At 46.9% G+C, this 25932-nt stretch overlaps 1 protein-coding gene across 3 annotated transcripts in view; it reads left to right on the top strand.

Annotated features, from left to right (window-relative positions):
• The window catches only part of CCDC175 (coiled-coil domain containing 175), a 40739-nt gene that overhangs the window by 6858 nt on the left and 7949 nt on the right, over positions 1-25932 (top strand). For 2 of the 3 annotated variants that reach the window (XM_028735610.2, XM_028735775.2), the window contains exons 5-16: positions 969-1197; positions 5617-5739; positions 7545-7654; positions 11206-11287; positions 11948-12084; positions 15092-15202; positions 16215-16286; positions 18218-18353; positions 20315-20446; positions 21786-21924; positions 23634-23713; positions 25302-25454. In XM_028735610.2, the coding sequence (XP_028591443.2) occupies positions 969-1197; positions 5617-5739; positions 7545-7654; positions 11206-11287; positions 11948-12084; positions 15092-15202; positions 16215-16286; positions 18218-18353; positions 20315-20446; positions 21786-21924; positions 23634-23713; positions 25302-25454 (1504 nt within the window). The remainder of the gene's footprint in view (positions 1-968; positions 1198-5616; positions 5740-7544; positions 7655-11205; positions 11288-11947; positions 12085-15091; positions 15203-16214; positions 16287-18217; positions 18354-20314; positions 20447-21785; positions 21925-23633; positions 23714-25301; positions 25455-25932) is intronic. The other variant, XM_028735691.2, reaches the window with a different exon arrangement.

The raw sequence follows: 25932 nt of genomic DNA, 5'->3' as shown, positions 1-25932 counted from the left end.
GACTAGATAACGCCGTTCCATCACAAAACTGCTATTAATAAGCTCTGTCTTAATGTTTAACCAAAAACTGCTACTCTCTTATTTACACCCATTGGGGGTATGCGACTAAATAGTTGTTTTTGTGCAAGGATTAGCACTAGAGAAATCGGATTTCCCCCCCTCTCTCCCCACTTCATGTACCTTGTGCTGTTCCCAAATCTTCTCCAGAGGGTTGGGAAAACCTCTAGAACAGTTTTAGGATGAATGCTGGATGTGCGTGGGTGAAAACATTCCATTGCTCAAGGAGAATCCTTGCAGTGGGGTATTGTTTTGGTTGTTACTTTGCTTTTATGTTTTTATATTGCAAACCATCCTGTGATCCTCAGATGAAGGGTGGTATAGAAATTTATTTTTTTTAACAAAATGTGTGAACGGAACATTCACTCTATTGCTGCATTGCCTACAGCCCATTGGCTTGTGTCCAATGATGCTCACACAATTCCCTCTTCCCACTGCAACACCTTGTGTCCTTTGCAAAGCCACTCCTGGGGGTCAAGGGCCCCCCAGGAAAAGCCTGGGGTGAGGGGTGGAGGTTTCACTGGGAGGGGTGAAGTGAGGGGAATCAGGTGGCAGCTGCTTGCGCAGAGATCCATCATGGATCCCAGGGCCTGTCTTTCCGGATGTTCCTAACCCTCAGGAGAGGCATCTTAGGGGGCTCCAGTGGAAAAGAAGAAGTAGCACATTCTCTTTGCTTAAGCATCCTTGCATGTATACTGCATTGGATACAGCTCTTTGTAGCCCTGCCCTATCCTCAATCAATCAATCAATCAATCAATCAATCAATAAGACTCTCTTGCCCTTTTCTGGGTAGCATAGCATAAGATAAAGTTGCAATAAGGTGATGGCAAGTGATGGTACGTTTCTGCTGTTCTCTGTCACCATGAAGCAAACTTGATGTCTCAACACATCCCATGCCGTTCTTTTGACAGCGAGGAGGAAATGGAGTTGTGGGCTGAGCACGAAGAAGCTGTTGAATTGTTGAACGAGACGATGGAAGCGAAACATAAGGTCAACATTGAGATAAATGAGCTTCACAATTTGAAAAAATATGAGGAGGAAGAAATTGGCAGGCAAGAAAGTGCCATCCAGGAGCTGAAGCAAATAATGGCTCAAGAGGCCTCTGAGTTTAAAACAAAGAAAGAGTGGCTATATGCACAGGTATGTTTTCTGGAATTGCAGTTCCATAAAGAGGCGCTGCCTTGCTCGGACGGTATCAGACCATTGGGCTGTCTGGTCCAGTATTGGCACAGCTGTCCACTGAATCAAACAGGTACCTGGGTTACCTTAAACAGGCGATGCCTGGGCAGTTTGTAGAAAGCACATTACAATTTAAGGATGATTCTTTTTGTTAGGCCATTATGTAGTTTTTATGCCCCTTTGCCATAAAAGCTGGCCTATCTCCCTATCTACTGTCTCAATGATAAAGAAACAAATTGCCCTGGTTGGCGGTTAACCATTAGTAGGGTTTAAGTTTTATTATTATTATTATTATTGATCGTTTTTATTGAAAGATTTACATGGACAACAAAGGGACATATAACGTCTCTGTTGTCAAGTCATAGAGTCCTTTTTACAGGTCAGTTACATTCAGTGTGAGACGCTGCTCTCATAGGCATTGTGAGGTAGTGGGGAGAGAGAGAGAGAAAGGGGGGGATAATGATTTTTTATTCTTTTGCATAGTGTATATGCAGAGTTTTGTGTCAGCATCAAGTGGATAGGTTCTTTCTCTATTTGTTTTTGTTGGTGGTGCAAGAGATTGGAGAGTCTAGAGCAGTGTTTCCCAACCTTTTTTGGGCAAAGGCACACTTGTTTCATGAAAAAAATCTCGAGGCACACCACCATGCCAGATGGGGAAAGGTCACTTTTTACTTATGTAAAAAAAAATAAAAAAATAGTAACAGCATAGAAGGTAATGGTAGATGACTGTTAGGGTCTCCCCCCAAATGCAGAATTCTATTAATATCTTCCTTAGCGAGCCGCATTAACCCCTGTAATGCTTTCTATAGAGTAAGCATAGGGGACACTGGGGGATGTGGAACCAAGGGGGCAGTGGGCCAAAAGAGTTCGGGATCTACTGCTTTAAACAGAAATAAGAGCCAGTGGGTTCTTCCTTTTTTAAAGTATCGTTTCAGCGGGGACAGCAGTCCGGATTTCCAAAAAGCGGCGCTTTTTTGCGTCTGAGCAAAGAAGAGAGAGAGGGGGAAAAAGAGAGAGAGATTGATTTGTGGCTGCGCAAAGGGGGGAGGAGCCCAGGAGTAAAAGTAGGAAGGACGAAGGGAGGGGAAAGGAAAGTTAATAGAAGGAAAGGCGGGTGGGAGAGAAAGAGAAAGAAAGAGGGAAGGAAGGGGGGAAGAGAAGTGGAAAGGAGGGAGACCGAGGCAGGGGAGAAGCGTCTGGAGAGTTGCTCCGAAGTTTGGGGGGCCGCGGGGGTGGGCGCGCGTCCCAGGAGGCGGAGGCCAGCCCGGGCTGGGAGCCGCGCCGCGGCCCGGGGGCGGTAGGCGGACCGCGGCTCCTAGGATGTGGAAAGGGGACGGCGGCGCAGGGGGAGGAGACCCGCACGGCTAGGACAGCGCGCAGGGGGAGGGGAGCGGGCCGGAGGCGGGAGAGGGGGGCCGCGATCCCGCGCGCCGCGAACATGGCCTCCTTCCCCGCGGGCCCCGCCGAGCCCCCCTGGCCGGGGAGGGCGGCGCGCCCCCGCCGCCGGAGGAGAGCAGAGGCAGGAGGAGGAGGACGAAGGCGCTGCCGAGGAGGCGCGCCAACTTCTGCCAACTTCGGCGCCCGCCCCGTCGCCGCAGGCTCCTCCCAGCCGAGAGCCAGAGGACGGCGGCGGAGCAGGAGGAGGAGGATCGGGTTTGGCGATGGCTGCTGCGTCCTCTCCAAGCGCGGGGCTGGCCTCCGCCGCGCCCGATCCTCCGCGCTCGCCGCGCTTCTCGGCGGAGCAGGTCTCGTGCGGGTGCGAGGCGCTGCTGCAGGCGGGCGACCCCGGCCGGCTGGGCCGCTTCCTGGGCTCGCTGACGCCCGACGCCGAGGCGCCGTGCCTGGAGGCGCAGGCGGGCGAGAGCCTGGCCAAGGCGCGCGCGCTGCTGGCCTTCCAGCGCGGCGACTTCGCCGAGCTCTACCGCCTGGTGCAGAGCCGGCGATGGGATGTGGGAAGGAGCTCGCTCGCCGCCCCGCGTGTGCCTATGTGGGGCACGTTACAGCCCCGTGACCTCAGCGCCACGCAGGCAGCCAGGCAGGCAGACGGCGAGAGCCCCGCGCTGGGCGGCCTCTCCTCGCCGCCGCCGCCCTGCCTCTCGCCGCCCGACTCGCCCGCCTCCCTCCCACGGCACACCAGGCAACGTCTTGCGGCACACTAGTGTGCCGCGGAACACCGGTTGGGAAACACTGGTCTAGAGTATGGTTGGTTGCATTCAGTTGTTTGCAGTGAGTTTTGTCTGTGTGTGTTGGGCGTGAGGGGTTGTTGGGTCTCATTAGCCATACCGATTTGTATGCTGTCAGAGGGGTTAGGTTGTTGTCTTGTTGGGCTGTAATAAAAGGAAGCCACCCCAGGGTGAAGGCGTCCTCTTTTGTTTGTCCTCGTGCTGGTTTCAATTTGTTGGTTAGCTTTTCTAGTACAGCTGTTTCCCATACAGTTTGGTACCAGCTCCCAGTTAAGACCATGCTTCCCTCTCCCATGTCTCAGGTGTTAGGCCTGTACTAGCTTACAGACAGTCCCCGCAACGTAAAACAGCTACTCACCAGTAACAACAGCCACATACCAGAGATACAGAGCATTTCCACACAGCAGTTTATGGTGGACTTGGTGCTACACGTGCATGCAATCTCCCCCCCCCCCATGTTCACACGATGCCCTCATCAAAATGCCACCCCTCCCCGCCTTTAATCCAGCTCTCTACAATTCCCGTGGTTGGCGGGGTGGGATTTACTACTTTGATTTTCTATTTTTAAAATGGGAAATAGTATGCAGTGGCATTTTGATGAGGATGACTTTGTTTGGATGCTGCACAAAACTTGTGTGCATGACCAGGGCCGAGTCTACAATAAGTAAGAGTTTGGATTTGATATCCCACCTTTCACTCCCCTTCAGGAGTCTCAAAGCGGCTAACATTCTCCTTTCCCTTCCTCCCCCACAACAAACACTCTGTGAGGTGAGTGGGGCTGAGAGACTTCAGAGAAGTGTGACTGGCCCAAGGTCACCCAGCAGCTGCATGTGGAGGAGCGGAGACGCGAACCCGGTTCCCCAGATTACTTGACTACCGCTCTTAACCACTACACCACACTGGCTCTTCACAGGTGCAGGGATCAGGCCCAGATACCAGCTCTACCCCAATGTCAGCACTATGGCAGGTTCATTCACCTGCTCATCTTCCAATGTATCCAGTCATACCTCATGTTACGTCCGCTTCATGTTACATTCTTTCAGGTTACGTCCCACAGTGATCCAGAAGTACCGGAAAGGGTTACTTCCGGGTTTCGCCACCCGTGCATGCACAGAAGCACAAAATGACGTCATGTGCAGAAGCGGCGAATCGCAACCCGCACGTGCTGCTGCGGGTTGCATTCTTTTCATGTTGCAAACGGGCCTCCGGAACGGATCCCGTTCGCAACCACTGTATAAGTACCACTGTATAAGTCATTCAGACCAGTCTCTACTCAGAAGAATATGGAGATAAAATTCTGGCATCAGAATAGATTTTTATTAAGCTACATGTTTTAATTGACTCACCAGTTCCAGGACGACCAGTTCCATGGGCTTTAGTTCAGATTCCTGCATTGCAGGGGGTTGGACTAGATGACCCTTGGGATCCCTTCCAATTCTACAATTCTATGATTCTGTGACTGTGTTATTAACCCAGCTGCTTTATGTGAATGGCAACTGTTAAAAATGCCATCACGATCTGTTCTTTTCTGCATTTCAATTCTTTCTGACCTCATGGATTACAATTCTAACAACTACAACAATACGGGTAACTCAGAATAGCACTTCATGCATCTGGTGAAGCAGACTATAACATATTTTTCTGCGTATAAGACAATGTTTCTCGTGGGTGGGTGGCAAGTGAGCGGGCAGGCGGATGATTTGTGGCAGCGGTGAGCAGGCTATTGGCGGTGGTGACATCCCCCCAGATAGGTTCAACAACTCAAGAAATAGTGATTTCTTAATTTGGGGCTCAAAATGCAAAATGGGGGTCATCTTATATTCAGTAATTCATAAATGCTTTGTGCCTTCTTTATTTCTGATGCAAAAGACTTAACACGACAACTCCTGTGGAAGTCATTCGTAGAGCTATCCTTAGTAAATTTATCCAACTTTTAAAAACAAGTATCTAGTAGCCATTACCTAATGGCAATGAACAATTCTGTATCTATTTTTTTAAAACAACAAATGATATAATGCCTCTGAGTGTTAACAAATCAACAGCAAGCTGGTCTGCTTTTATTTAGAATACGAAAGATACATCTCCCCCTTCCCCAAATAGGTAGACACAGTTAGAAATAAATACACCCCTTTCCCATCAAGCGCTAAACAATACATGGAGAGTTGCTCTGCTTATATTAAAGTTGTTCTGACTGTAGATTGAAGAAATCAAAAGTAGGCTTGCGGCCAAGAAGATTGAAGGTGCACAGAAGAAGGAAGAATATGTAGAATTGTATAATGTATGGAGAGATATGCAGATGGAAATTGCTGAGCTTCAGAAGGTAAAAGAAATGATGTATTTGGGTAATGAGCTATTTGGTAAACGAAGCATAATTTAATCACCGTATTTTTCGCTATATAAGACGCACCAGACCATAGGACGCACCCAGTTTTTGGAGGAGGAAAACAAGAAAAAAAATATATCCTCAATCTCAGAAGCCAAAACAGCAAGAGGGATCGCTGCACAGCGATCCCTCTTACTGTTCTGGCCTCTGGGATAGCTGCGCAGCCTGCATTTGCTCCATAAGATGCACACACATTTCCCCTTACTTTTTAGGAGGGAAAAAGTGAGTCTTATAGAGCAAAAAATACGGTACTTGACAGAATGGGGGACAGGCAGAAATGATCCAGTGAGCGCTTGATTTTAGAATGAATTGGGGTAGCACACAGGAGCACTGCCTGGTGGATTGGCATCCTAGTAAATTGAGAACCGAGCTCCTAATATCGTTGTGGGCTTTGGCATCGGATCGCCAATGTTTTGGACATAGCCCTTCAAATCTTGTCTTAAGGTGATAGGCAGAGCAGCCACATGTTTTCCTACTCGATCCCTCCCTGTTGTTCAGAATCTGCTTCACTTGCTGCGGCAAGCATGACTACAGATGGTGGATCACAGTGCTGCAAAGGGATGGGCAGGGAGAGCTCTGAGCTTTAAAGGCTTTGTGCAGTGGCCAGGATCTCAGGTGGCCTCCCAATCTGTGCTTGAACACAATGTACTCGAAAGTTGTGGAATCGAGCTGTGAGAAGGTGGATGTTAGGGGAGTAGTAGTTTGCCCACCTTTGGTCCCCATCCTGCACTCAGCTCTCACCTATGCCTCCTAGAAGCTGTCAGCATGCAACAGTGGCCACACCTCAGAAAATGGCTTTGACTGGCCGGCTAAACCAGGTGAGGGTAGTCAATGGGTCTCAAACCTTCATTCAATTAGAGACTTCCCTGCATGTGAAGACAGGCTCCTGCAGATTGAGCGGACGAGACCAATAGTGGGTCCAGCCGTCAAGAAGGCGGTTTCCACATGTGCTGTAGAGGGAAGTGAGGGGCAGGTGGGGCTTGTCAACCTGGGAAGGGAGCCCATTTAGGAGAAGGAAAACTGTGATCCAGAGTGGAGTCTCTACGATGGTTGGGTGGCACTTTGTACTCCTCCTTCTGGCAACTCTTGTAGCCAAGCTGGTGCCAGACGTAGTGCTCTGCTTTCCTTTGGACCACATCAGCGAGGCTGAGAAGGGAGGGGGGGTGTCTCAGGACCTCCATACATACTGCCCAGGTTTGCCCCCTGCAAAGGTCACTTCAGTGCTGCTAATGCAGTGATTTGACTTCACCCCTAGAGGCAAACTTCATTGTCTCTTGAGACAGAGAGATGCCAGCAACGAAAAGGTTGGCCAGTCAATTTACAATATTTGCCTGATCAGGAAGAACTTTCTGATGCTAAGAGCTGTTTGACAGTAGAACGGTTTCCCTCTGAAAGTGGTACGTGGTACATGCTCCTTCCTTGGAGGTTTTAAAGCAGAGGTTGGGTGGCCATCTGTCATGGATGCTTTAGTTGAGATTCCTGCATTGCAGAGGGTTGGGCCTCAGGGTCCCTTCAATCTCTACAGTTAATATGATTCTATATGATTCTAGGACCAGTGTGCCAAATCTGCTTTTAATGCTAAAACCACCCTGAGCTTGTTTGGATTGCAACCATAATTCCAAATACAAATCTAAATAATCAGGCTGTTCATGCCTGAAGAGAAGCACATCTCTCTTAAAGCAAGGGCACAATGCTTCAATAGGAGTGTTAGCAGTTCTGAATTTTACTTTTGCATTTGGTAGCTCCACAGTTCTCAGAGGGATGAGCTATCAGAACTCTTCAAGAACATCAGACAACTAATTAAAACATATGAAGCAAAAAAGGCAGAGAAGGAGGATCTCATCAAAAAAAAGTAAGCAAATTTTTTACATTTCTTACATTTTTATACGATTTTTTAAAATGTGAAATTTATCTATTTCTTTTAAAAGGCCAAACAATTGCTCTGGTATGAAACAAGGTATGCTGCATATATTATTTTCCCAATCCATAGGTTTCAAGGCACAACAGAAGCTGCTTTATTATACCAGATCAGACTATACATGCATCCTGGTCAGCGCTTTCTGCATTGACTAGTGACAGCTGTCCAGGATTTCAGATGGAGAAAGGCCTTTCTAATGACATGTTCCCTTCTCCTTTTTAACGGGAAATCCCAGAGGCTGAACCTTCAAGCTGAGCCTGCATTCTGCTGATGAGCTCCAGCACCTCTTTTGTGCAAGTGGGTGGGGTTCAATAACAAGAACAATAATAACCATTCACATTAAAGTGGGGTGCAGAGTGGGGAGACAAAGGACCATGCTGCATAGGGAAGCGAGGGAAGGTTAGGCTGCAGCCCTGGGCATAAGCTCCATTAAAAACAAGAGGACTTATTTGTGGGAAGAGGAGGGGGAATGGAAAAGTTTGTATACTACTGAGCTGTCCTCAGCACAACGTGCTGAATTGGCAGCTGTAATTTTGGCATTTCAACAGTTTGCTAATATCCCTTTCAATCTCATTGTGGATTCTCAGTATCTATATAATCTTTTGAATGTCTTACCATTGTCTTATATCACTCCTGCTATTGATAAAAATTTGTTTACATTGTTTTCCACTTTGCAGATCATGGTACAAGCTAGAACTTGTCAGTTTTATGTAGCCCATCTCAGATCTCACACTGGCCACCCTGGGTATTTAGCAGAAGGTAATGCCCAGGCAGACCATGCTTTGAAGAATGGTATTTTTTCATTGTTTTCAGACCCATTTGAAAGTCATTCTGTATTTCATCAAAATGCTAAAGTTCTGGCAAAATCTTTTTCGTTGCCCATTTCTCAAGCTCGAGACATTGTGTCACAGTGCGCGGTATGCGCTAAATCTCCCACAGTCATTCCTTTTGATGCAGTCCACCCTAGAGGCCTGCATCCCCTGGCAATTTGGCAAATGGATGTCACCCACACGCCTTCTTTGGCTCCATTTTCTGAGGTACATCTCACTTTGGACACTGCCTCTGGCTTTATCTGGGCCACTCCTCTTAAAGGAGAGACCACTCAACATGTTATTCAACATTTGATGCGCTGTTTTGCTGTTATGGGAAAACCCCATACCTTAAAAACTGGCAATGGCCCTGCGTATATTTCTCAGGCCTTTTCTGATTTTTGTTCTTTGTGGGATGCCCTCGCCGGACCGGCATCGCTTGGATTTTACCCCCCAGATATTTTTGTTTCTCCTCCCTCAGGAGTCCTGCCCTATGATGTGTTCCCCTGAGCATGTACAGAGGGCTGTCTTGAAACTATTGTGGACTCTTGGCAGGGGAGGGGGTGAGGGGATTTCAGTGTGTTCCAGTTGTTTCATTCTTGTGCTTTGGCATGGTTCCCAGACAGAAAGCAAGTTGCAATATGGTTTTTTAACAAGGCCTGCGAAGACAATGGCCTCTGTTCTCGACCTTGTTGCAATCTTTTTAGTTACAGCAAGCGGAATATGCTTGAAGCGAAATATGCTTGGCTAGTGCCTTTTAGCTGCTGAGAAAAATGATTTTAAAAAGCTTCTCGAAGCTTTGAGCCTTTTTTGGTGGTGGTATTCTAGCATTCCAGTAAATGCTTCATATAAGATTAGCAATAATATAAAGGACAATCGTATATGTTTATCACCTGTGTTTTTATCGCTTGTTGAAATAGTGTCTTATTGTTTTCGTTTCAATCATAATAGCGATAGCTTTTTAGGTCATTATCCATATTGTAATTGGACCTATGTGTATGTTAATGGATCTTCTTGCTTTTTTTTTTTTAATTACCACTATGAGTGATAGGCCGAAAGTCTCAGTTAATAATGTCACAACCTACATGACCTATGAACAACAGGCTGCGTGTAGAGATTTTATGTTTGGTTCAACTGGATGAGAAAGAGCAGTAAATCTACATATTTGCTTCAATCTGATTTATGGTTATTCTGTGGCAAATTGGACCGAAGCTTTGTTTAATTCTATCATCTTTGTTTTAAAAATAATTAACAAAAAACAAACAAAAAAAACAAAAAAAGTCAGAAATGAGAGAAGTTGCTTTATAAACTTTTTATGCTTTAAATGTAATCCTTGCCTCTAAAGGTGGAATTTATGCCTTAATTCATTCTCATTGTTGTATGTATATAACTGATCAATCAACCAATATTTCTGCTATTATTGATTATATGGAACAAATGATAGCCCATAATCCTTTGAATCCACCTGAAGGTTTTGATCCATGGGACTGGTTATTTTCTTGGTTACCTAATGGATTATGGTTAAGAAATTTATTATTGATTGTAATTGCATGTATTGTTGGTTTTATTATGTATTCAATGCTTGCTTTCTTTGATTTCCCAATGTATTGCATGGTGGTTCCGACCAAGGCCCACCACAGGGATTACAAGGGGAATTTATGTTGCAAAATATAAATGCTTAGGTAATGGGAATGCGATTCTGACTAATGGTCCCTCTTATAATATAAACAAGAAAAGAGGGCATGTGGGAAAATGATTGCTTGTACATAAGAGCATGAGCAGAGTTCTTATTATTGCAGAGTGATTTTACAGCACGAGATATTGCTAAGAGCATGATGAGCACGTGAACACCTCATGCTAGACTAATGATTGGCTCACGTAGCATAACACTCTCTTTGTCTGTGGGCAAAAGCAAGGTTACATTCCTTTGATTTGGTACCTTGGAGTACCAGGCAGAGCAAGCGCAGTGCTGGAGGAGAGAGGATGATTCATTTTTTACTGCACACAATAAACATTGCGGCTGAAGCCAAAGCTTTTTCTTCAAGTCATCTTGGTGTGAGACTGATTTCTTACTGATCTTCTTACTGATGTCGAGCTGGATTCTCGACACTTATTTCTAGTGAGTAAGCAGATAAAGGATTGCTCTGTTCTTCTTTGGAGATCACTTGTGGCCAAGTAAGATTGCTTTCCATGAACACAGTCTTAACAGTGAGTCCATAAGTGACTGTGGAGGCCAATTCTGGATCCACATATCCTTCCACAGTGGGGACATAGGTTTCCTGGCGGAAGTTGATCACGGTGAGGGTTTGCCAAATGTGCCTTCCTCTTAGCATGTTTCTCCCTTCTTGAGTTTGAGTGTCTTCAAAGCCCATGACGCCTTTGGTCAAGGCTGTTCTCCAATTGGAGCACCCCCAGACCAGTGTTTCCCAGTAGTCGGCTTCGCTCACAAGCCCACTCACCACAACAAGGTGATGATCCAGCGAGTATGATTGCTCTGTTAGTCTTCCAGCTGGAAGGCCAATACCTGACTCTCATTTTTACATATTGCTAATAATTTTACGTATTGCTAATAATACGTATTGCTCTTAAAATGGCAGCATGCAACATCCTAATGGATGGCAGTTCCTTCCTTTGCGCAGAAATAGCTTGTCTTAATTATTCTGTGTTATTCTTCAGGTCTCATCTTACACATGAGGCAGCTAAAAAAGGTACAGACTTCGATCTGGAAGCAGAAGCGCTGCGACAACGGATACAGGAGGTATGAAGACAAGGATATGTATTACCGTATTTTTCGCTCTATAACACACACCCGACCATAACACGCACGTAGTTTTTAGAGGAGTAAAATCCGTAGGCATGCCACCCGTAGGCATTCCCTCCATAACACGCACAGACATTTCCCCTTACTTTCTAGGAGGAAAAAAGTGAGTGTTATGGTGCAAAAAATACGGTATTTGACAAGCTGTTCTCCTGACTAGAGAAATATTATAAAGCGGGGACTATTGGCCCCAGTCCAACAGTGTGCACTCTTCGTGTGCACAGTTCCCTTTTTAAAAAGGCTCTAGCTGTGCTGATTGATTTGCGGGGCTGGGGCGGGATTAAGTCCAGATTTTGTTCCACCCTCGAAGCAACTGCGGTGGCATAATAGCGGCTTTTTTCGCAGGTGGACAAAACCCCAGCTACTGACTTGAGCTAGAGAATTGCCATGCAGGTCCCCGTTTGCCAAGGGATTTCTCCTAACTCCCAGGCATAGTTGTCAGTCTCATTATATCATTCAATTAAATCATAGATTGGCCACATTGAGAACTAGACTCGATGAGGTTTCGGTCTATTCTTATGTTCTGTGGTCCTCTGAAAGTATAACCTTTGACAACGATTTTGTTCAGTAAAATTAACCAGCACTGCAATTTGTTTCTAGGCTGAAGAGAAGCTGGAAACAATTATGCGAGCCTATAGAAAGCTGAAAAACGAAAACAATGCTCTCAGCACACAGTTTAATATTTTATCTGAAGAGGAAGATCAGGCCTGTGCTCTAAGAGACCAGCTTGCGGAAGAGTACAGTGACTTTTAGTGACTTGTTGAATGCTACTAGAAGTACAAGGTTCTATTGTAGTGCTCCATGATAAGGAACCCTGCTCTTTGAATGAGATTTCTTCTGTGGAGAAGAAAACTCTCCATAGTGCATTGAATTACACTTCACTTAAGAACGTGTAAATCAAATGCAAGGGCAGAGATTGTTAAAAGTTCAAAAGTGGTCCTTTAATACAGTTTGTAAGTCGCTATAGGGATGTCTTGTGTGATTTGGGCAGAGATGTCCTCCTAGTTCCCATGCCCTACTGTTAATGAGTATGTAACTAAGCCTAAGCATGTGAAATTGAAACAACTGTATATTGCTTCTGTATTTACCCCTGCCTCCATTTCTCCCCATGTCAAATTTTGGAGCAGGGGCGTACTCTCTTGTACTCTGTAAAGCACCTCGCCCCCTGAAGCTAGTCGTCACCATTAATTTCAGTGGGGATAGTTGAATACAACCCGCTGAAATCAAATAAAGCTTTCAGGGTGGGCTGCTTGTAGATGAATGGGTTTGCAGGAGATGTGTTCTCTGAAGCAGAATGCTGGCGAGTTTCAAACTACCTATTCCTCAGTGCTGATGGTTGCTAGCCCAGGCTGGCTGATAGGGTTGTCACAGAAAACAGAGCTGTTGTGCCACCACAACAGTAAACCTCTGAAGCAGGAACTGAGGTACTTCTAATACTGATAATAATAAATATTATTATTTATATGCTGCTCATCTGACTGGGTTGCCTCAGTCTCTCTGGGCGGATCCCAACAGAATATTAAAAACACAAGAAAGCACCAAAGATTAGAAACATCCCTATACAGGGCTTCCTTCAGATGTCTTCTAAAAATCTGATAGTTGTTTATTTCCTTGACATCTGACGGGAGGGCGATCCACAGAGCGGGTGCCACTACCGAGAAGGCCCTCTGCCTGGTTCCCTGTAACTTCTCGCAGTGAGGGAACCACCAGAAAACCCTTGAAGCTGGACTTTAGTGTCCAGGCTGGATGATGTGGGTGGAGATGCTCCTTCAGTTATATAGGGCCGAGGCCGTTTAGGGCTTTAAAGGTCAGCACCAACACTCTGAACTGTGTTTGGAAATGTACTGAGAGTCAATGTAGATCCTTTAGGATCGGTGTTATATGGTCTCAGCCACCACTCCCAGCCACCAATCTAGTAATTACATTACCACCATATGTAATGGGTTGATCCTACTTAATTAGGGGTGTGGCGCCTGATACTTGGGGCCCTCAGGCCTTTCAGTGCAGCTTCCATAACTTTCCCCAGTCGGTTCTCCTGCCCCAGGCCTGTTGTGTGATTTTGCCTGGCTGCAATATGTCCCGGAACTGAGATCCTGCCTCCTGCTTGCCTGGGAGGAAAGAGGCATGTGTTAGAAAAACCTGTGGCCTTTGAATGCCTTGAATGTGGCCTACTATTTAAAAGTCATATTGCTACTCCATTCACTTCTGCCTCCAGCCCTGTTTGCCACCAGCATGCAGACCCAAGACTGTGAGCCAGTGTATCCCTTGAGCTGGAAGAAAGTTCCTCACCCATGTCTGGAATTTGTGGCTGCTTCTGGCCTCTTCTCTGCAGTCCCATAAGGGGAAGTGCATTTCAGAACATCCCGTGTGAATTAGGCAGAAATGCCCTTCGAAGTAATTGGACACCAATGTAATTGGGATCCTGGGGCATGTCTGGTGCTGTAATTTCACCATAGGTTAAAAGTGGTGTTTGGGGGGAAAGCATTATTATTATTATTATTATTATTATATTTATTTATTTATTTATTTATTTATTTATTTATTTATTTATTTACTGCCCTATACCCAGAGGTTTCAGGGCGGTTCAGGCCTTTTTTCTCATCATCCTTATGTAAACAAACTAGTCTTGATTCTGTCTCCTGAGTATATATTATTATGGTTATTATTATGAGCTAGGGTAGCTCTGAGGGACGCGGGTGGCGCTGTGGGTAAAACCTCAGCGCCTAGGACTTGCTGATCATATGGTCGGCGGTTCGAATCCCCATAACGGGGTGAGCTCCCGTTGTTCGGTCCCAGCTCCTGCCCACCTAGCAGTTCAAAAGCACATCAAAGTGCAAGTAGATAAATAAAAGGTAAAGGTAAAGGTACTCCTGCCCATACGGGCCAGTCTTGACAGACTCTAGGGTTGTGCGCCCATCTCACTCTATAGGCCGGGGGCCAGCGCTGTCCGAAGACACTTCCGGGTCACGTGGCCAGCGTGACAAGCTGTATCTGGCGAGCCAGCGCAGCACACGGAACGCCGTTTACCTTCCCGCTAGTAAGCGGTCCCTATTTATCTACTTGCACCCGGGGGTGCTTTCGAACTGCTAGGTTGGCAGGCGCTGGGACCGAGCAGCGGGAGCACACCCCGCCGCGGGGATTCGAACCGCCAACCTTTCGATCGGCAAGTCCTAGGCGCTGAGGCTTTAACCCACAGCGCCACCAGCGTCCCTAAGTAGATAAATAGGTACCGCTTTATAGCGGGAAGGTAACGGCGTTTCCGTGCGCTGCGCTGGTGCTGGCTCATCAGCTGCAGCTTCGTCACGCTGGCCACGTGACCCGGAAGTGTCCTGGGATGGCGCCGGCTCACGGCCTCTAGAGCGAGATGAGCACACAACCCCAGAGTCGGACACGACTGGCCCGTACGGGCAGGGGTACCTTTATCTTAGGGTAGCTCAGTTGGTAGAGTATGAGCCCCATTTTGGGCAAAGGTTTCTTGCATTGCAGATGGTTGCACTGGAATACCCTTGCAGTCCCTTCCAACTCTACAATTCTATGATGCTATTAACATGGCTTGGGAATTCTGGGAATTGACCAGCTCTTAACTATCTTGATTGTCCTGTATCATATTTTCATATGTTGTAAAACTGCCCCCCCCCCAATATTTTTTTAAAGTAATCTTTTAATGAAGAGAAATAAATATCTAGAATAAATTGCACACGGTCAGATGTATAACCGGCTCTTCCCTTGCCCTTCCCTTGATAGATTTGAGAAGTTGTCCAACAAGCTCACCGAAAAGCTTGACCTTGTGGCAAAGCGCTTAATGGAGTTGAGAGACCTGGAGGAGGAGACGGACCGCCTGCAGAACCTCTATGAGTAAGTTCCATTCTGAGTGCTTAACTGGTTCATAGACCATCAGTGGCTGCTGACCCTGATAGCAATGCTCCACATCCAGTACAGGAGGCAGTATGCCTCCGAATAACGGTTGCTTGGAATTGCAAGCCCTGGGAGTGCCGTCTCATTCAGGTCTTGCTTGCGGGTTTCCCAGAGGCATCTGGTTGGCCAGTGGTGTAGCGTCAGGTGCTGGTGCCCGGGGCGGGGTAAGTGTGGCGCCCCCGGTGGACTGGGCAGCCTAGTGGTGTTGGGCTGCTGAGCAAGGAACTTACTCGCAAGCCAGAGCCCAGCAGAGGAGAGACACAGAGATTCTGCCACTGCCTCTCATCCTCGCCTGCCCCCGGTTCAGGCCTGACCCGGGAGTGGAGCTCCAGCAGGACGGCGCTGGGTTGTTGCGCAAGGAACCTCCTTGGCACCAGAGCCCAGCGGAGGAGAGGCGCCCAGGGGTGGGGCGCGCTCGGACATCCCTTCACTGGTCTTGAGGAGAAGGAGACACTGCTGCTACCTCAGCCCCAAAGGCCCAGCCTGGGCACAGCTTCTCTCCCTGCGGCTCTGGACTAGAGGAGGAACCTGCCATGGGGGTACAACCAGGCGCTCCCTAAAAAAATGTGCCCAGGGCAATGCCCCCAGCCCCGCCCACACTAGGCCGCTGTGGTTGGCCACCGTGAGAATGGGATGCTGGACTAAATGGGTGTTTGGCCTGATCTACATCCCAGATTACTGCAGAGTAGGCACCGGCCTATGGGCCCCACACCTCTTAAAGGCCCCACGACAATAGATCAAAATAATATTGTTTTAGTCTTCGAAGAAAATTAGCCTCCTTAGTTCAATGTTATCCCACTAGATTGCGCACATGAGGGGACCCCCAAGATTTTGACTGCCTAGGGCCACTACCACTGCTTGGTGGTAGTAGCTGGAGAATGCTCCTCAGAACTCTGTTTTGGGAGGTTATCATAGAAAAATTGATTATTCAGTGTCACACGTCTCATTTCAGTTCCTCACAGACCGGCTATAGCAGAGAGCTAGGAAGTTTAGAGGTAACATTGAACAAAGAAGCTGAGAGAAGGTAAAATATTATCTGAAAGTAAAATATTGCACTAAAGACTTTCAGGACGTTTGTGTCAGATTCATAAACATACATGTGCAATTCCCTTGATGCTGCCAAATAAATGCTGTTACAGTGGAACCTCTGGTTAGGTCCCGTCCTCCTTACGAACGCTTCGGGTAATGAGCTCTGCTAACCTGGATGTAGTTGCTCCTGGTAGCGAACTTTACCCTGGGATGTGAGTGGAATTCGTGTGGCAGCAGTGTGGTGGCTGCAGGAGGCCCCATTAACGAAAGCGCACCTCAAGTTAAGAATGGACCTCCGGAACGAATTAAGTTTGTAACTGGAGGTACCACTGTATTTAGGTCTGGATATCAAACTACCCAGGGGACGCGGGTGGCGCTGTGGGTTAAAGCCTCAGCGCCTAGGACTTGCCGATCGAAAGGTCGGCGGTTCGAATCCCCTCGGCGGGGTGCGCTCCCGTTGCTCGGTCCCAGCGCCTGCCAACCTAGCAGTTCGAAAGCACCCCCGGGTGCAAGTAGATAAATAGGGACCGCTTACTAGCGGGAAGGTAAACGGCGTTCCGTGTGCTGCGCTGGCTCGCCAGATGCAGCTTGTCACGCTGGCCACGTGACCCGGAAGTGTCTTCGGACAGCGCTGGCCCCCGGCCTATAGAGTGAGATGGGCGCACAACCCTAGAGTCTGTCAAGACTGGCCCGTATGGGCAGGAGTACCTTTACCTTTACCTTTATCAAACTACCCTTTCCCAATTCATAGAATTGTGTAATGTAAACACAGGTACAGGTGCTAGATTTTCTGTGCCTATTGGGTCAGGCTTTGTTTTCTTTTTCTCCCAATCAGCCTTAGCCCCACCCAACCTACAAGCACACCCTTGCCAAGGTGCAAAATCCCCTGTGCAACTTGCAGAATTTGAACCATTGAGGATCACAGAATTCTCCATTAGCCAAATGGAAATCCTGGTCAGAAATGGAAAAGTGCAGTTGATTTAAGGCAGTGGCTATGCAGAAGGCTTAATAATTGCAAGAACACTTAGAATATAGATTGGGAACCTCTGCCTTGGTCAGACCACACCTGGAAAGCTGTTCTGATTTAAGAGCAATATTGAGAAGCTGGAAGGTGTGCAGAGGAGGGCAACTAAGATGATCAGTCGTCTTGGAAACCAAGATTTATGATGAATGGTTGAGGGAGTTGGGGATGTTTAGCCTGGAAAAGAGGAGACTGAAAGGAGATAGGATAGCCATATTCAAATAACTGAAGGACTGCCCCATGGAAGATGGAGCAAGTTTGTTTTCTTCTGCTCCGGAGGGTAGGACTCCAGCCAGTGGATTCAAGTTACAAGAAAGGAGATTCTGACATCAGGAAGAACTTTCTGTCACACACTCTCCCATAGGAGCCATTTTGTGACTGGCACCCCCAGCACTCCCCGCAAATTCAGAATGTCCCCACTAGTCCAACAAGTTTGGCATCCCCTGTATAGAGATCTTTCTCAGCCTGCATATTATTGCTTGTTGTTTGCCTCCCTGGGCTCCTTTGGGAGGAAGGGCAGTATACTGTATATATTTAAGCACAAGTAAATTAATTAGACTAAATTAGTGCTCTCTTTTTCTGGAAAGCTTTCTCTGTTCCAAATATCCTGTTCTTTTCTGGGACTGTGGCGGTTGTTGTTTTTTAAAATGATGAAACGTTGGAGATACCTTTCAAAACTGTCTCTTCAGCTGCTTTATTTTAAGAAATAACTCTTGATCTCCGAGTTACTGTGTACGAAGAAGCACTTTGAACATTTGCTGTGTTGTTGTTACCGTTACCATAAACTTTATCAGCATCAGGAGATCCTTTGTACAAGAAAGGTGACCGAACCCAACATCACTGTTCTAATTGACTCTTCTGTTTAACACTGTGGTGGCTAATACGTGTGGCTCTCTTCCTGCCAGAGAAACCCTTCAGAACCAACTTGCTGAAATCACAACCATGTATGAGAAAGTTATGAATGATCAGGAAGAGTTACTGACCACTTCAAAGGAAAAGTCAGACGCTGGTAAAATGCACCTTAATACCTTAATAAAGCAGGTATGATGCTGTCTTGGACTGGCTTGATGCAACGGAATGGTGGGTGGCACCAGCTGGGGAACCCCCAAAGGTCAAAGGCTCAGAGCCCAGGGATTGGGGTTGGAACTACAGTGAGTGGTCGGAAAGGGAAGGTTGGGAGAAGGAGGTGTCTGAAGCTGAAGGGGTAACAGGGTTTGGTGAACAGGAGGAGTCTGTGGCAGACAGAAGTCCAGGATCAGAAGCTGAAGCAGGGGAGGAGGGAGGCCAAGAGGCAGAGATGAGTCAGACTGATGCAAGTTTCCCAGGACCAGGAGAGGCATGAAGCAGGAGGAGCAAAGACAGACTTGCCAGTGGAGTCTCAGGTTGCTTGGGAAGGACCCAGGAGAGGAGAAGCCTTAAGCAGCTGTGGGAAGGTGGGGACATTTAGTCTCCACAACTGCCTCATAGAGGCAAGATCTACCAAAAAGAGTTGCTGTGTTCATGAGGCCTGGCACTCCTGAGCATACTTTGTTCCTTCTGGTAAAGAGTTAACTCCACTTAACTGGTGTGATTTATTGCTGACCCGCTCCAGTCAGATACCCACTATGTTCCTGAAACAAAATCACAGGGCTACGTGCATTTTCTACAGGTGAAATGAAACCTGGAATATAGCAGTGTTTCATAACCTAGACTCCTAGACTTGTGCTCTCCCTGGTTAACATTTAAATACACACATTCTCCATCAGGTCCCCCACCCCACTATTTCACAGGAATGGTAATTATCACTGCCACTCAGCATTTTATTTTAGTGTATTTTCGTTCTTTGTTGGAAGCCGCCCAGAGTGGCTGGGGAAACCCAGCCAGATGGGCAGGGTACAAATAATAAATTATTATTTCTATTATTATTATTATTATTATTATTATTATTATTATTATTATTATTATTATTTATTAATAATAATAATATTTGGGGTGCATTGATTCCTCACAGAAACATGCAGTATATCTGTGCTGTATTTCCCAGGAGTCTTTATTTCAAGCCATTTCAAATAGTCTAGTTTAGCGACATTGTCAGTGGGTTCAGCTTAGCTGCAAAACATCCTAAGTGTAGACTGTTCATGCTTTCTACATATGTACATATGGCATATGGTACGAAAGTCACCCTGGAGAGCCACCACCAATCAGTGCAAACTAGTGAGCTAGACAGACCCAATGGTTTGACTCAGTATTCAACAGCTTCCTAGACTGTACACAGATTAAAAACAGGACCACCCATGCTCAAATATTTCCAATCTTAAAGGCACGGCACTAAAGGAAAAAGGGATAGGGCAGGAATAGGGAAATAAAATCAAGGACCAGTCCTTAAGTTACATTGTCCTTACAATGGGCAGCTTGAATGGAAACAGTTCATAGAATCCTACAATGCAGGAATCTCAGCTAAAGCATCCATTACAGATGGCCATCCAACCTCTGTTTAAAAACCTCCAAGAAAGGAGAGTCCACCACCTCTTGTGGGAGTCTGCCCCACTGCTGAACAGCTCTTACTGTCAGAAAGTTTTTTCGAATGTTTAGTCGGAATCTCCTTTCTTGTAACTTGAAGCCATTGGTTCGAGAAAACAAGCATGCTTAGGGATGGGAGGAGCCAAAGTCCTCTCTCAGCCCAGCTGTGGAGCAGAACCTGCTTTCTCATCAATTCTTCCATGGAAATTGATTGAAATTGCCAGTCAAAACTGCATCATGCTTAGAGCCAGACTAGATGTGATGGCACCAGATCTGTGAGTTAGGTGCTCACCTCCCATGTGTCTTTTCCCTCTTTTAAATAGGACTCTCCTCTGCCCCCCAAACACACACTTCTTACATATGGGCACCTTCCAACAGAATATACAAGAATATACAGAAGCCCAGAGATCCCTTTCAGTCTGGTCAAATTGTGCCTCCCAGTCTCTTGAGGGCCAAGAATAGCAGAAATGATCTCCGCCCTTGCTTTTATTCCCTGTGACTAGAATGAAGAACTCACGGTAGAACTATTGAAGACCCAAGACCTGGCCAAGCAACTTGCCAGCAAACTGCTTAAAAGGCAAGGTTACTACAAAAAACGTGATGCCAAAGTGGAGGCGGAAATCACTAAACTTGAGGCAAGAGAGCCATCTTTTTGTTATGTGGCATAAATGTATTGTATGTAAGTCTCCAACTCCCGTTATCCCCAACCAGCATATTCATGGGCTGGGATGATGGCATCTAGTGGGTAACATGTTCCCTTTCTGTGATTTAGTGCTGAGATCAGAGAGGACAGATCTCTGTGCCCGACATAGTATGATGTCAGATAACTGACATCATGGGTGTGTTTTCCGAGCCAAATTCAGAGGTTTAGTGGGCCCAATTAGGCCTGCAGGGCAGAGATTCTCCCAACTTTAGAGGTTCCAAGTGTAGCCCATAGAGTCTCCACCACACTCGGCACCAGATACTGACCTGTTGAGGACATGGCCTTGGTAGGGTTAAGGGTCCTTCTGCCACGGCATGCCTCAACACCACCCATTCTCTATAAATTACTGCTGCACGTGTGAGGGGGTCAGAAGAAGTGTGCTAAACTTGCAGCCGGGAAGGAATATTGACCTCTGGTCTGTAGCAAAGATGCCTGAGCATTAAGATGATGGGAGACGCCTGAATGGGCATGGAGGGCAAGCAGTGGTCTGTGGGAAGGAGGCTCAGCTGGAGATGCAGGGGAGGGGTGTTCAGTCCTAGGGAGGAGAGGGGCTGTGTGGGCAGATGTCCTGCTGAGGTTGGGTCACAATGGGATAGATAGATAGATAGATAGATAGATAGATAGATAGATAGATAGAGTGAGTGGCTTCCCTACCAACCCTCTCCTTCATCAAAGCTGGTGCAAAAAAATATAGCTATGACCTCTGGTCATCTGGCAGTTGGAAAGTTTGGCCCAGCAACCCATCTGAATATGTCACTATTGCTTGCCTTGTTAGCATCTGTCTGTCTCAAGAGACAATGGAGTGTGCCTCCAGGGGTGAAGTCAGACTGCTGTGTTTGCAGCACCAAAGTGACCTCCCCGGGGCACGGGCCTGGACAGTGTGTATGGAGGTCCTGGGCTTCCCAGACTACAAACCCTACCTGTTGGCTTTACTGATGAGGTCCAAAGGAAAGCAAAGCAGTATATTTGGCACCACCTTGGCTGCAGGAGTTGCCCGAAGGAGGCGTAAAAGGCAGCATCCAACCACTTTAGGGACTGAACTCTGGATTTGTGTCGGGATTTCCCTCCTTATCCTTTTCTTCTCCCAAGGATATCTTGCAAGGCCACGAAGTCCCTAACTCATCGAGGGTTTGAGACCCATCGACTTAGCTGTACTGTTTTGAGAATCCCAAACACTTTGGACAGGCCAGCTGTTTAATGCATCAGACCATTTAGGAAGCCCATTGCCTCTTCGTTCATTCCTTGTGTATGGCTATTCATTTTCTCTAAAGAACGAATATCATACCGTAACAAAACTTACAGAGGAAAAGGAAGAACAACTGAAAGTTAATATCCCACTTTCGGAGCAGTTGAGAGTGGAATTGGAGGAACTAAATGCTGAATATACCATCCGGAAGGACTTGTATGACGGTATGCCTTAAGTAGTTTCCATAGGACAGCAGCTTTTTCTCCTGCCTGTTTCTAAACTTTGTACATTCCATGACATCACAGAGCGATAATGAGCACAAGGGAGCGCAGGCTCCATCTTCCCCCAAACCTTATTATATTGTATTCTGCAGAAAGGAGTCAGGGGACATAGGTCAGGGATGGAGCCCATGCTTTCTTAGCTGAAGTGCCTGGCGCCATCCCTGCCCTCTCTAGCTAACCTGGAATGCCGCTGCCAATCTTAGCAGACAGCATTGGACCAGGTGGACTAATACTTTTACCCCCCAATTCAAGGCAGCTTCCTGTGGGGTGATGTTCAGGGGTTTATATTTTATGTACAAGACACAACTACTGCTTTTTAACCCCATTGGGTAATCAAAGCAGCTCGTAACATCAGAGCGCAATAGAAGCAACTATAAATGCAGCCTACAACCTTAAAAACACAGCCATTAAGAACAAATCTATTAAGAGAAACCCACCAGCAAGTTAGCCATCAAAAGACTGTTCAGTAGGCCAGGTTTTAAATCTTTTCTTCTGAGGCACCGTCAGTGGGTCAGTGAGCTCTCCACTCCCTTGGCTAGATTTGAGATGGATTTGGGTAAAAACAGTTAACTTTCAAAACTTTCCATTAACTTTATGAAGTTCAGGGCCTGGAACACTCCTGGCGCAGAGAATGTAGCAAGTCGGGGGAAAGGCTCAGAGTGCTAGACACAGAGCCAAGAGGCCACTACCTTTGAGGAACTTAAACCATGTGGGTGGAGCACCTTTCTAGCACTCAGTTACCTGTCCATGGTCCTGCAGGCCTTCCATTTGATCCTCTTCTCTGGAACCCTGGATCTGTATTGTCTGCCTCCTTGCCTCCCAATATAATGGACTGTCCTCCTTGTTCCTGGTTCCTGCCCTGACAGCTGGCTGGACCCCCTACCTTCCTGACTGCCTATGGGCCCTGCTGCCTCAGAAGAGGAAAATCCATAGGCCAGGCACAGGCAAACTCGGCCCTCCAGATGTTTTGGGAGTACAACTCCCATCATCCCTAGCTAACAGGACCAGTGGTCAGGGATGATGGGAATTGTAGTCCCCAAACATCTGGAGGGCCGAGTTTGCCTATGCCTGCCATAGGCAGTTGCAGAAAACCTTAGGGACTAGAGCCATTCTCCAGATACGGGAATTAAGATAGAGCAGGCAGGTCTGAACTTGTGTGTAATGAAAAGCTTCTGCACCTCTCTGGTCTCTATTAGGGAGATCCTACTGGGTTATTTGGGATGCGGGTGGCGCTGTGGGTTAAACCACAGAGCCTAGGACTTGCCGATCAGAAGGTTGGCGGTTCGAATCCCCGCAACTGGGTGAGCTCCCGTTGCTCGGTCCCTGCTCCTGCCAACCTAGCAGTTCGAAAGCACAACAAAATGCAAGTAGAGAAATAGGTACCGCTCCGGCGGGAAGGTAAACGGCGTTTCTGTGCGCTGCTCTGGTCCGCCAGAAGCGGCTTAGTCATGCTGGCCACATGACCCGGAAGCTGTACGCCGGCTCCCTCGGCCAATAAAGCGAGAAAAGCGTTGCAACCCCAGAGTCGGCCACGACTGGACCTAATGGTCAGGGGTCCCTTTACCTTTACCTTACTAGGTTATTTGGCTGCTGTTGTGGCTTATATTAGCTTAAGTAAAATGGAGTCTTTCCTCTTCCTGTTTTGTTTCTAGAACTCCAGGAAGAGATGCTCACACTAACTAAGTGCATAGACAAGTCGACAAAGGAGACCGCCAAACTCACCAGGCTAAAGGTAATCACTCTGGTGTGATCTGTGCTTTTGGGGGCATCAAATTTCTGGCAGCTCTGCTTCTGTGATTGCTGGTCCCTTATCCAACCACCCCAGAGGTAAATATTCACACAACTTGAAGCTGCAGACCAGTAAAATCTTCCTAATCCTAATGTTTAAACACATCTAGTATACTTCACGACTACATCACATGCTGACTATCATCTCCACGTTATTTTGCTGATGGAGTTAAGCTGGTCACTTGGGAACTTTAAGGTAAGAAGGAAGAGTTTCATGGAGAAGTGGCACCGCGCAGCATGCAGCTTATTCAAATAGGTCACACAAGGAGGCCACACAATAACGGCCTCTTCCTCGGGCCTGGATTATGGGATGGATGGCTCCACTGCAGAATGTGGCCGTTAGCTAAACTGAAGATGAGGAAAACCTTTTGTGGCCCAAAGATAGAATTCCAGAAATAAAGTAAATTATCAAACCATCAATTCTAGCACATGGGGTGGGGGTGGGGGGAACCTAAATTGTATAATTTGGTATTTGAATCATTTGTATTAGGAATTGTAATGAGGCTATTATTGGATTATTGTAATTGAAAACTAATAAAAATTATTATTAAAAAAAGACTGCATTTCAACTTCTAGGCAGGGGTTGTGTGTGTGCATATCAGTGATGGGCAGAATAACAAATTTGACAATTTCATTATTTATTACATGAAATTTATACATTGCTAGATTGTAGGGGGGGGGGAACAACCTAAAGGCGGTTTACAAATGATAAAACTGTAAAGCCAGTAAAAAAATTAGGGTTGTAATTTAAAACATACAAAATATTTATGCAGTTTGTAGGATTTTACCTTTGTATAGTAGGCTTGTTCCTACAACCCCTCACACATCCCTCTCTGCCTTCTGTCCAGGCCGGCGAAAAGGGTTATCAGAGTTTAAGGACACATTCCAGCTGGGCACAAACCCCCAAGATGTGAAAGAGGGCCAGTGAGGGGTGTGGCTGGGGAGAATCCCAGGAGCCAATTAGAGAGGCCCAAGGCGTTGCTGGATAAATAACAGAGCAATCCAAACTCCCACCCGTTTGATGGGATGCGGGTGGCCCTCCCTCAGGTGACCTCCATTGGTGGGGAAGTCCTGCTAGCAAAGAGACCTGACCAAAAGGTGTGCAGGCAGAGAAGCTACCACCAGTGGGAGTTTGAGGAAGGGGCTGGACTGGTGTAGGATCTGATGGATCCTGTGTAGACCCTGCTGCCATCATGTGACAACAGCGGGCAGAATCCAGGCTTCTTCTCAGTGCCAGCATGGGAGCTGTTGCAGCAAAAGGGTTTTTTTCCCCTTCTGCCTTGGTTGGCACAAGCACTGGGTGGTGCTGTTTGAGTTCACGCTGGGCAGAATGGAAGCTATATCGGGGCGACTGCCCCATGGTGATTCATTTGCACATGGAAACAATGGCTATGACAGCTAGAGTAGCACGAGCAGCAGCCCTGAATTTAGGAAGAATTAGTGCCCTACTTTTTCCTGCCTCCCCCCCATCCCTTTTATATAGTGTCTGTTAGACTGTCAGTGCTCACTAACTCACTATCCTTTCCTCACAGTCTCACGCAAAGAACGTAATAAAGACCAACAGGGAGAAAGCATTGCGTCAGCTGCAAAGCTTCACACATTCTCTGAAGTACCTTGAGAGAGACATCTATGAGATTAATAGGAGGCTGTACATTTTGAACGGAGAAAACGACAGATTAAGAGCAGTGAGTATTCCGAGTCTGACTCTGGCACATCAAGCACCACAGCCCACACTTTCAGGGAGTGGAAGTTAACATATCGCAATAGCGTGACACACAAACCAATACAAGGACCAGGAAGAGCTTTGAAAAAGTTGTTTATTGTACTTCATTATTGCTTTTTGGATATTTTTGTTGTAGAGAGGAATGCGTGTATTCTGGGTGCACCAAAACAGGAAGCTGCCAAACTGGGAAAAGTTGGCATTGTGCAGTTTGGTCTCTGCAAACCCTAGAAATGGCTGCCCAACTGCAGGAAGCCATTCTTAGGTGTTATTTTACCCTGGTGATCTTGCTCTGCTTGTTTGGCAGCTGCTGGCTGCAGGGAGAGTGTCATGCTCACTGTGGTTGCACATTTGACTGGGTTGTGGATTCCCAGTACAGTGATTGCTCCCATTTGCTGCTCTCTCTTGCCTTTGGCCTCACTTTGTAAAAAATATACCCGTAT

The sequence above is a fragment of the Podarcis muralis genome, chromosome 1 (genome assembly GCF_964188315.1).
Source record: "Podarcis muralis chromosome 1, rPodMur119.hap1.1, whole genome shotgun sequence".
Classification (NCBI taxonomy): domain Eukaryota; kingdom Metazoa; phylum Chordata; class Lepidosauria; order Squamata; family Lacertidae; genus Podarcis; species Podarcis muralis.
The sequence above is the reverse complement of the archived record's forward strand: the minus strand, read 5'-3'. Positions and strand labels throughout refer to the sequence as shown.